Below are 12785 nucleotides of genomic sequence, written 5' to 3' on the forward strand. Positions count from 1 at the left end.
TGCGAAGTTATCGTGTTAACAGACCCACAGACAGGCAGACAAACTGAAAGCAATAGTCGAAGATTTTCATCCCTACTATACACCTGTAAAATTTTGTGATGATACCTTGACCGGTTGTGAAGTTATCGTGCTAGCACACACACACACACACACACACACACACACACACACACACACACACACACACACACACACACACACACACACACACACACACACACACACACACACACACACAAACTGAAAACAATATCAGCTTCGCTATCGCAACTGGTAAAAAGGAGAGAGAGAGAGAGAGAGAGAGAGAGAGAGAGTCGTGTTCATGGCTTCCCGCTCTGTGCATCTGAGTGTTGTCATTGACGTAAAGATGTGTGCATTTATTCATCACGGCAGGTGCCCTTTGCGTTATTATAGTAATTAAAGCATACAGACCGTTATCTTGGTTAACAGTAGAACAGATTAAATATATTCTTCGTGTTTTTGATGAACAGCCGAATATTTTATTCTCTGGAACACATGAGGAAAGTAATTCATCATCCAGTCCTATGTTGCCCCATGAGGAGCGTAGGAGCCCGGGCCTAGGCAAGTTGGTCCTGACGTTTAAGATGAGAGTTACCGGCCTCACTCGTCACTGAGTAGCATTACGTGAGCAATAAACCCCAACCATCTCATGGATATAAACGTGCACCATAACTTGGATATATGGTTAACACACAGCGTAGTAAATGGTTTCCTGGTGTACAGGAAATCATTTGGCTTGTCACTCAGCGTAGAGTCTCCCATAGGCAGCAGGAAGAGGAAAGAATGAAGGAAAGAAGGACAGAAGAGGGAGTGTAAAGTCACACGTAGGTAGAAGGAAGAGGAAAGAACGAAGGAAAGAAAGACAGACGAGGAGGGAAGGAAGAGAGGAAAGGGCAGACACCCAGAGCAGCACTACATCGAGTGAGTGGATGGTGAGCATCCCCACCTACACATTGGAAAGTAATTAAAGATAAATATTATCTATCATCTGGCGTCAGTTGCGATGACGTTACTGGCGGTCAATCAACAGCCGCAAGTATCACACAGACTCTGCTCGCGCTATAGATCTCAGATGCATGGGGCAAATAGGGTATAGCACAATACTACAGTACACTCCTCTGGGCCCACTCCTGTCTCTCCTCTCTCAACCACACGGTACCCCATCTTACTATAATCTCTCACCTCTATCCCACCTACTCTGAGTTTTTACCTCGCGCGGACGGAGTCCGAAGCGTTATTGTTTTTTGGTCGAGTTTGTTTGTTTCTTTGTTTGTTGGCAACATTACGGAAGAACGGCTGAATGAAATTACATGAAACTTTCAGGAAGTGTGGGCACTGGTCCCCAAAGAAAGTTGTTAAATTTTAGGGGTAATCGAGTGCCCTGAAAGGTCATAATCAAGGTCACGGATTTTCATAGGGCTATAACCTGAAACCAGTTGAAGACAGAGATATTTAATATTATCAACATACAGGAACTCGTAATATGGGCTTTCATTTGGCACGAAGACCTTTGACCTTGAATGACCTTGAAAGGTCAAACTCAAGGTCCCGGATATTCAGGGGATATAAATCGAAACTGGTTGAAGATAGAAAGATATTTGCTGTTATCAACATACAGGAAATCCCATGTGGGTTTTATAATTGGTATCTTGACCTTTGTCCATAAGTGAGCTTGAAAGGTCAGATTCAGAATCATGGATATTCAGGGGGTTATAACTCGAAACTCGTTGAAGACAGAGCTATTTACTATTACCAACATGTAGGAAGTCTCATATGGGCTTTCATTTGGCAGCATGACCTTTGACCTTGAGTGACCTTGAATGGTCAAACGCAAGATCATGGATTTTCAGAGGATATAACTTGAAAACATTTGCGCCATTACCTTAGACTTAAGTTGTGCACTGACAGTAAATTGCAGAAACGAGTCAGCATTTTACTGCAATAAAATAATTGCTGTCGGACGAGATTTGTTGTGCCTGGCACAACTTGTTTAATCTTTCTCTCCGGTAATCTTCTGCCCCTTCTCTCACTCAAACACTTTCCCAGCTTAGTTCACCTTCTCCGCCACCTCACTCTCATCTCTCTCTCCCTCTTTCTCCTCCACAGCGGCGCCGCAAGCAGCAATCATCGGTGCCCCTGACATGCACGTGGACATGGGCTCCACCATCAACCTCACCTGCCTAATTAGCCACACACCAGAACCACCAGCGTATATTATATGGTACCACAATGACGAGGTGAGACGGAGCGGTGATGTATGAAATATTTAATACAGGAAGTGTTAACAATGGTCGGAATCTGGAAGGTGAAAGGTGTGAATTCTTACCCCAGAAAATGGCCCTTGCGACTGTAGAGGGTAGATGTGAGAGGCGAAAGATAAATAGAGAGATGTGAGTGATGACGGGTGTGTTACACATGGGATGTACCATCAACTTCACCTGCTTCATTGGTCACACCTGAGTTACCTGTCTACATCGTCTGCTACCAAGATGAGATAAGCGGGGTGAGAGGTGAGGGGTGAAAAGTATGATGGCATACAAGTGAAGTGTGAAACTGCGATGGGGTGAGATTGAAGCGGGATGAGAGGTTAGATGTGAGGATCAGGGTGTGATCTGAGGGATTAATATGAGGGGCGGGAGACAGGAAGGCTTTAGTCGATCAAGTGAGATGGGAAGACTGAGAAGTGAGAATATGAGGGTTGAGCAAGGAATGAGACGCGAGGGATGGCATGATGTGAGTGATCGCTTATGGAATGAAGAGTGTGGTGTGTGGTTGCAGATTGAGGGGTGAGGTGAAAAAGATAGGAGTCAGGTCTAAAAATATGGAGTAATGTATAACCTGGGAGGCTGTATTCGTAGTTGTTCTTGTGGTGGTGGTGGTTGTTGTCATGGCTGCTGAATTATAAAAAAAAAAAGTAAGAAGTCGAGATAGAAAGAAGAAACCGCGACGGTCTTAGAAGTATATTTTTAAAATGATATTGAAGGAATGTCAGTGCTATTAGAGTGAGGTACATGAGGCAAGTGCGTTTTGTGCCAGTGAGATGTATAAGGTAAGTGTGAGGTAAATATATCATGAGAATGAGGTACAAGGGATGAGTGTATATTGAGAGTGAGGACTGATGGGTGTGTTGCGAAAGCGAGGTGGAGGAAGTGAGGTTTGTGTGTGTGAAGTGATATGGGTAAGTCTTCTGTGGTTTTAGGGAAGGTGCCGTGATAATGGCAGAGTGGATGATTTTGGAAATTATTCTGTGTTAGATGGGAAGCAGAGAGAGCTAAGAGTGGGTTGTAAGGATGAAAAAAGATGTTGCTTGTGTGACTGGCTGGGTGTGAAGTATAAGGATTAAATTCGTGAAATATGAGAAGCAAATGGAAAACGGATAATAGAGTGACAGGGTAAGAATTTAATTTGAGAATATGAGGTAAGATTCAAAGATAAATACATTAAATGAGGTACTGAAACGAAACTGTTGTCTCCTCGAAATAAATGCCTTTTTAAAATTTTCAAATACAATTCTTATATTTTCAGACGAGTTTATTTAACTTAGTACAGATCCCTCGTACTGAACAAATTATTGAAGAATTTGCCTTGTTCATCCAGTTCAAAAAATCTCTTGAATTATGAATGGGAGCATTTTAAATAGCAGAAGGAAAGAGCACGCAGAGAGTGCAACACCTGCGACGACCACGTGATCTAAAGACCAAACATTTGATTTTGCCCTGTGTCCCTGACCTGTGACGACCTACTCGTTAAATCAATATGCTTTATTCTGGCCTAACCCTTTAACCCTTCAACCAGCTTACGTACAGACAGGATCAATACTCTCTGAGCTGATTTGCCCAGTGGCCTTGACATTAGACCATTCCATACGACCTTGATATTTGACTGATTGCTGTCAAAATTCGATCTCTTTGTTACCATTTTGTCTGTTCTGATCCTTTCCAAAAAATTTTTTGTTCACTGGGTAAAAACTGTTGAAACACACCCAGTCATGGGACCTTGGTCACTGAATTATTGTTTTAAGACAAAAAAGCAAGTCCCAACTTATCCTGAAAGTTTGATCCAAATCAGATCAAATTTGTTTTTCTTATTTTGTTCACATACAGAAACACCGATCGACCTAGCTCTGTGACTTGACTGTTTGCTGATTGTTCTGAAAAGTGATTCCCTCCATTTCAGCCTGACCCTTTACCGATCCACCAATTTGTTTCAGTCCGATCCATACTATTTGAGATGACCTTGGTCTTTGACAATTCCGTGTAATCATGACCTTTGACTGTTTTCCTCAAAATAGAAGCCTTTTAGGTTTCACTTATCTGCGACTTTTGCCCAAAGTTTGGTCTGAATCTGATAAAAACTGTTGACGTTGCCCTTGCTCTGTGACACTGGTCATTGACCTATTTTGTAAAAACAAAAGGCTTACTTCTTGGCCGACCGTCAACGATTCCACCAAGTGTGGTTAAAATGAGATCAGAACCTTTACTTATTTTGTTTACACACACACACACACACACACACACACACACACACACACACACACACACACACACACACACACACAGATACACATAATAAAAAAACAACACCCACACTTCCTGCATGAGCACGGTGTCACGAATCAAATTCGCGACATTTTCCTTTTGTGAGAAACCACGAACTATTAGTGGAAAACTCACTGTGTATCGTTCAGTTAACCGTTTCTCTCTCCATTTCGGTGGTATACTTTTTTCAAAACATTCGTCACTGTTTCAAAAGTGACCGATCTAATGCATGTCATTAAGTGCTCGACTGAGCAATATTATTGTTTGTTTATTGTTCGCCCCTGCTTGCCTCAACCGTTGGCCACGCCTTCTTCCACTGGCCTGTGCATTACCCCATGCATCGTTTTTGAATGAGTCTTTTGTCTGTCGTGACGGAATGTGGTTCTGTGCTCCAGTAGTGAGAGTGAGAGAGGTCATCTAGCACCCAGACTCCACTAGACTACAGTTCTCCAGGCTCCCACCCTTCCTTGGTGATACGCTACATTGACCAGCATTTCCTTTTCGTATTTTTCTAGGTTTAAGAGGTTAGCTTCTGAGTGAGCGAGTGAGTGCGATCTCATTATTTTGAATTCATGAAATGTAATGTTAAATTTATTTCTTTGTAATCAATAAATTTAACAGTTCTATTTCTTTGAGCTTAATGTAATGTAAACTCGTGTTTCATTTCTCCATAATTAAGCTTATTTCCCTTATAGCTCCTAGCTTGCATAAACGCTTTGTTATTCATAACTGGTACTTAGGCCAGTCTTGTTATATTAAGCTTAAAATCCATTGTGCCTTCTAGGAGTTAACGCCTCAGGAAGAATCTGATATTATTAATAGAATTAGTTATTTATTGTCAGGGGTGAAGTCACTTTCTCCAGAGGCTAACAGTACTAATAAACAGCAATTGTGAGTAATTGGTCTCTGCTGTGTACTGTTGAGTAAGTTTATAAATTCTCATTCTGAGAGAATCGGCGAAGCAATCCGACATAAAGTAATCATTGCTTGATTTAGCAAGACAATTCATTGTCCCTGCTCTTCACTATTATTGAGAATTATCTTTTAATATTAAATTTATTTTAAAAATCCCGTGACAATTGGCGACCTCATTCCAGGATATTAACTCCTAGCTCTAAAGCTATTCACGAGATAATACTCACTCGTTCATATTTAGGTATTTATCATTAAAGTTTATAAGCACAAGCTTACTGGTGTTTATCGTTAGTTTAGCAAGTGAATTTCTGCTTTTTTAATCCATAGAGTACTTAACTCTATTTAGTAATTTATTCTTGTTAACGCCAGACGATTTTATTTGCTCCTGGGAAGTTGCCGTACCCATTGCGTTGATTATTGAGTCTTCCCAGTCATTCGCATTTTTGCTTTATTCTTTACCATTTTAATTAGATAAAACTGGTCACCACTAACCTGTGCCTATATTCTTTATTTTTGAATATTCGCATCTCTCTGGGGAAAAAAAAAATCACAGTCAGTACTGAGTCGCTAGTACTTAGATTGAGTTAGCATCATGTCGACCAGTATCTATGTACAGGAAGCAAAAGATATGGGTCTTACGGACCCAACTGAAATTAAGGAGTTCGTCCTCTCTCGGTTTAATTACGAACAGCAGCGCGAGAGTGATGCTCTTGACGAGCGTTGAATTCAGCGTGAGGAACGCAAAAAGGAGCGCAAATACGAGCGAGAACAGCGCAAACACGAGCAGAAACAGCGCGAACACGAGCAGAAACAACACGAACTCGAGTTAGAACAAGAGCGACAACAACGCGAACACGAGCAAAAACAACGTGAACTCGAGCTAGTACAATAGCGAGAACAACGCGAATACGAGCGGGAACAACATGAACATGAACGTGCCGAACGTGAGGCACGAGAAAAGCATGAGCTTGAGGTTTTGAAGCTCAAGCGAGATTCCTTGGCTTCAGGCACATCTGCTGCAGCCAACCCAAGCTCCACTAGCGCCGCGTCCTACACATGTCCTGGCGACCCCACGCATCAAGCTTCCTTCATACAAGGAAGGCGAGCGAATCGAGCCGTACATAGCTCGTTTTGAGGACATTGCAGACATGTATCAACTGGATGAGGCAGCTAAGCGGCTCCAATTTCTTAGTTTACTTGAGGGCCCTGCCCTCGATATTCTCCACAGAATTCGTGGAGACAATCTCACGTATGAGATGATGAAAGCTGCACTCATTAAGGCGTATGGTCTCACAGTAGACAACGCCAAAGTTCAGTTCATGCGAGCTCGTCTCCAAGACAAGGAGACAGCTGTTCAATTCCTCGACCGTCTCACTGCTTACTTAAATGAGTGGATGGAGAAAGATGAAACTACTTCCACGCGTGAGGGGATAATTGACCTTATGCTGCGTACACAGCTAGAGAGGTCGTGGCCTGCTGAGCTCATAGCACAGCTTAAGATCTGCCAGGTGAAAGATGCCAGCCAAATGGTGGAAAAGGCTGACGCATATTTCACTGCTTACGGGAACCAAACTCGTAAGCAAAACACCTGGAACAGCAGTAAAGATACTGCCAAGTCTGGGAAGCCGTCTCAGACTGAATCCCAGCACCAAGGCCATTCTCAGAATAATGGCCAAGGTCCAAAACCACAGAGGAAGGACCAGGGGCAAAACACTCAGAAACCTGAGTGGAAGCAGTACAACAGGTACTCTAACCAGCAGCAGTATCAGCCACGCAACCGACCGTCGGGACTGTCTTTTTCACCACCAGCTCAAAGGAGGCAGGAGGCAAACGCAGCTTTCATTCCTCAATGGCAGCAGCATGGTGGTGACGTCCCTACCAGTACAGGTACTCCCCCACAGTTCACTAGTCCCACAGCGACAGTGAACACCCTTCCACAGATGGCCAATGTTCCATCTCCACAGGCAGTGAGTACGATCCCTCAAGTATCTAATTCTCAAGGCACCATGTTTGCCACATAATTTATTCAGCAGCCTCATGAGCGGGTAGCTGCTTCCTCCACAGGCCTCCCACAGGTGACAGTACCTTCCTTGTTCAGCCAGGGTTTGTGGGAGGCATCCCTGTGAAGCTCATGAGAGATAATTGATCCTCAGGTTGCTCTGTCAAGCTGAGTCTAGTTCGGCCTGAGCAGTACACAGGTCAACAGATCCATGCAAACCTTATTGATGGATCAGTGAGATTGTTCCCTGAGGCATGTATCCAGGTAGCATCTCCATTTTATACTGGTACGACACTCGCAGTTGTCATGCCAGAACCTTTATTTGACCTTATTATAGGCAACATTCCCTGTGTCAAGGATAGTTGCACCGATGATGACGCTATTCAGATTTTGGCTGCAGTAACCCGAGCCATGGCTGAGGCTCCAGACTGTGTCACCCCAGTGACCATTGAATCGCCGCAAGATCTGATGTGTAGCCAACTTGTTGTTCAAGAACAACATTATGACCCGACACTTGCTGCCGTGTGGAACAAACAAAAGGGTCGAGTGATAAAGTATTCACGGGGAGGTCGAGCCAAGTTCCTTCGTAAACAAGGACGGCTCTACCGTGAGTCACGAACACCCAAGGGTGAGGTTCGACTGCAGTTTGTTGTTCCCGCCGAGTACCGCCTAGCAGTGTTAGAATGGGGTCATTGTTCGGCCTTAGGAGGTCACATGGGCAAAAGGAAGACCCAGGGCCGTATCCGAGCTGACTTTTTCTGGCCAGAGGTGGGACGAGACATAGATAGTTTTGTGCATTCCTGTAATGTGTGTCCATGTAACACCAATCAGGGACATGTCCTTCCTGTGCCGTTTGTAACCACACCTGTAATCTCTGAGTCAGTTGAGAGATAGGGTAGTGGTCAAGTGGGTGCAGACCTGACGTTTCGCCCATTGGCCCCACAGGACACAGTATGTCCAGGGCCTGTACATACATATGTACCGTAAGTTTAAGGGGGGAAAGTTTGAGAACCCGCAGAGGCGACCCGAGGCTGTGTCTGCGGACACACGAGCCCGAGTTTGCGTAAGGATTCTCAGCGCCCCAATATTGTATTTACATGTGTACTCTAGGCTAAAGCGGGAAAGTTTGAGGACCTGTGTGCAGTCCAAGGCTGTGTCTGCGGACACACGAGCCCGAGTTTGCACAAGGATTCTCAGCTCCCCGATATTAATATAAGTACTGTAGGTTAAGGGGGAAGTTCGAGAGAGAACCCCGCAGAGGCGACCTGAGACTGTGTCTGCTGACACATGAGCCCGAGTTTGCACAGGCATTCTCAGCTCCCTGATATTAATATAAGTACTGTAGGTTAAGGGGGAAGTTCGAGAGAGAACCCCGCAGAGGCGACCCGAGGCTGTGTCTGTGGACACACAAGCCTGAGTTTGCACAGGCATTCTCAGCTCCCGAATATTAATATAGGCACTAGTTTAAGGCAGAGGTTGAGGACCCGTGTGCAGTCCGAGGCTGTGTCTGAGGACACACGAGCCTGAGTTTGCATAGGGATTCTCAACTTGCCGACACTAATCATAAGTGTAGAATTAAGTTTAACCAGTAAACTACATGAGTCCTCGAGACCAACAGCGTCCAGGGACTACATTTCCTGGTTAATAATGTACCTAGTAAATTAATGGAGACCTCGAATGTACGAAGCTTAGGCTGTCACTCGTATTTTTCAGCTAAAGCGTACCTTTTGTAGCATGTACTGATTGCTAGGCAGAGAGAGTAATTGTAATGTAATAAGAATTTTTGTCTCATTGACACTTTTGATGCTCCACCTTAATTGATTTTGCAGGTACAGCGACGGATGTAGCAGTTTTGCTGTGCTGGCCAGCTGATCGTCTGCCGCACGCTGCCGCCTCTTCTCCTCTGCCTTCATCATCACCATATTATTAATATTTACTGTGTCATTTTACACGTAGGTACAGTTACACTACAACTGTCACACCTACACTGTGTATCACATACACCACGCTACACAACAATTAGTTGTCAGCGTAAATGTAGCGAACTTTCGCTCAGTTTGACCTGAGTACAGGATTTTCACCATCGTCACGGAGTTTTTTCCCTCAAGCTTGCCTCTATTAACGTAAATACGAGGTTTTTACGCTCAATGGCGATAGTGATTTTCTCCTGTAGTGGGATAGCACACACACCACAGTGTGAATCTTGTGTGACTGAGTTAGGATGTGTACATATATATATATATATATATCCACAAATTTTTTCCCATAAGGAAAAAATTTCATTTTGAAGGGGCGTAATGTCACGAATCAAATTCGCGACATTTTCCTTTTGTGAGAAACTACGAACTATTAGTGGAAAACTCACTGTGTATCGTTCAGTTAACCGTTTCTCTCTCCATTTCGGTGGTATACTTTTTTCAAAACATTCGTCACTGTTTCAAAAGTGACCGATCTAATCCACATCATTAAGTGCTTTACTGAGCGATATTATTGTTTCTTTATTGTTCGCCCCTGCTTGCCTCAACCGTTGGCCACGCCTTCTTCCACTGGTCTTTTGTCTGTTGCGACAGAGTGTGGTTCTGTGCTGCAGTAGTGAGAGTGAGAGAGGTCATCTAGCACCCAGACTCCACTAGACTACAGTTCTCCAGGCTCCCACCCTTCCTTGGTGATACGCTACATTGACCAGTATTTCCTTTTCGTATTTTTCTAGGTTTAAGAGGTTAGCTTCTGAGTGAGCGAGTGAGTGCGATCTCATTATTTTGAATTCATGAAATGTAATGTTAAATTTATTTCTTTGTAATCAATAAATTTAACAGTTCTATTTCTTTGAGCTTAATGTAATGTAAACTCGTGTTTCATTTCTCCATAATTAAGCTTATTTCCCTTATAGCTCCTAGCTTGCATAAACGCTTTGTTATTCATAACTGGTACTTAGGCCAGTCTTGTTATATTAAGCTTAAAATCCATTGTGCCTTCTAGGAGTTAACGCCTCAGGAAGAATCTGATATTATTAATAGAATTAGTTATTTATTGTCAGGGGTGAAGTCACTTTCTCCAGAGGCTAACAGTACTAATAAACAGCAATTGTGAGTGATTGGTCTCTGCTGTGTACTGTTGAGAAAGTTTAAAAATTCTCGTTCTGAGAGAATCAGCGAAGCAATCCGACATAAAGTAATCATTGCTTGATTTAGCAAGACAATTCATTGTCCCTGCTCTTCACTATTATTGAGAATTATCATTTAATATTGCATTTATTTTAAAAAACCCGTGACACACGGGTGTAGCTGTATAAGATTATACGGCACCTTAGTGAAACAGCACAGAGGGCCGAGTGTGGGAAGTGAGGGGAGAGAGGGACAGTTAAAAATGTGGGTTTCATAGATATTGAAGTGACAAATACATCAGACACTGGTTGCTAATGCAGGGATTCCAAAGCTAATGGTAAAATTTCTACAGCACTATTACTGAGTGTATTCAGTGTGGGCGAAGTAGTATTCGGCATCCCCAATAGTCGTAGAGAAATGCAGATGATACAATAATAAACCACTTGTGTTGGGAGAGTCGAGGTTGATGATGCGTACCTTCTTGTAAGTAATATGTGTTCATTGCATTGCTTTTTCTTGCTAACTTATATTCAGTTTGAAAATATAAACTCTGTATATTCCTGCGTACTGGTATATGCTTCAATAGGTAAGACGACATTATTCTCCCTCATCTCCAATCAGGGCAAAGTATCTGAGAAAGAGGTAAAATTTTATAAAAAAGAAAGATTACTCCCAGTAGTTAGTCTTATCAGATGAGGATGGGTCATTACGGAATTAAGTATGTACGCAGAAGTTGTAGCAGAGAGGGAAGAGGGACGTAGTATCACATATACAGTAAGGTGGTATGGGGATATTCAGTTGAAAGGTGAAGAGAGGCTTGTGCAAACGAGGAATAGTAAGTATGTAAGGTTGAGGGAAGCTGAAGTAAAGAGCATTATGATGCTGGGACTAAGATTAAAGACTAAAGGAACATTACCGAAAATTGACTGAACAAGAGTAATATGTGTGACTTCATCTTATATCCCTCGGCGTTGAGTGGGAAAAAAAACAGATTGATGATGACGGTTGGACATTTATCAAACACTGATTATAGACAGTGAAACGTGCAAAAAAAAAAAAAAAAAAGGGAACTTTGAGGGTATAAAGATGAAATAAGTGGAACTAAGCGACATTAGCGACGGCAGTGGAAAAACGACCAGAAAATTGCAGCTGGAAATAATGTTGAGTCAAGGGCATGAATTTAGCAGATGTAATAGAAGACGAGTTTGACATTAGGGGAAGAAAAGAGATAGACAAAAGAGAGAACAACATCTGTACGCTGTGCAATTTAAAAATTTTTAGGCAGGAGAGGAAAAATGTGGGTCTCACAGTGAGAAGGAAGCCAGCGCGGCTGCAATGAGAGTGGGAGTCTTAAGAACTGATGTAGAAGTGAGGGAAATGAAGAGGAGCCTTGTTAGAGGAATAAAGAGAATATTGACAAGTGCTATAAACTGTTGTGGGCGTGAGCAAACAAACAAAGACGAACGCTGAAGAGAAAAATGAGGAGAACAATGAGGAATGTAACATAGTGAACAGTCCAATTTACAACTACCATGAAAATGAATGCAGACATTAGAAAGAAGATAAAAGAGTTCATGGTATCCAGGCATATTTTTGACACCCAAGCCTCACAGAATCCATCCTCTGTACCACTGCAGCTTCCTTGTAGTGGGTTTGTGGGGTACGCTGGGAGGTAAGCAAAGAACCAAATGAGGGCCTAGTGGTGTAGTGGTTTAAAGCCCTTAAATCGAATGTGACTTACAGTGGTTTACATCCCAAGAATAATGAAAGTTTAGTGTTCTCATTATACCACTCAGTGATGGATGAATGGTCACTTACGTTAAATTTGTTGCATTTGTGTGAGGAGTCCCATGTCGTAACCAGAATTTGTTATTACATGAACATCAAGGAAAAGAGAGAGAGAGAGAGAGAGAGAGAGAGAGAGAGAGAGAGAGAGAGAGAGAAAAGCTTCCCACGCCTCCTGTTCTTCTTGCAAAATCTGGTCTTTAATTACCGTAAAGAAAATAGATTCTTAAATCCTTCCATTTAGGTGGACAGAAATGGGAATATCAGTCACAATTACTTTATCACGTTGCGTCACAATTCCAGAGCGTTCATACGTCTGCGTGAGAGAGAGAGAGAGAGAGAGAGAGAGAGAGAGAGTGTTGCATGTGGCTTTGACCAGGATCTCCAGGGAGTGCCCACTCCAGGGGGAGTGGTGCTTGGAAA

The 12785-nt window shown here is 42.9% G+C and overlaps 1 protein-coding gene across 1 annotated transcript in view; it reads left to right on the forward strand.

The window, feature by feature from the left end:
* The window catches only part of LOC145391862 (uncharacterized), a 210615-nt gene that overhangs the window by 163953 nt on the left and 33877 nt on the right, over positions 1-12785 (forward strand). The window contains exon 4 of the mRNA XM_080266349.1: positions 2128-2258. Coding sequence (XP_080122475.1) covers positions 2128-2258 — 131 coding nt within the window. The remainder of the gene's footprint in view (positions 1-2127; positions 2259-12785) is intronic.

Source organism: Coenobita brevimanus, chromosome 20, assembly GCF_032717465.1.
Source record: "Coenobita brevimanus isolate Jiangsu-jjx chromosome 20, ASM3271746v2, whole genome shotgun sequence".
Classification (NCBI taxonomy): domain Eukaryota; kingdom Metazoa; phylum Arthropoda; class Malacostraca; order Decapoda; family Coenobitidae; genus Coenobita; species Coenobita brevimanus.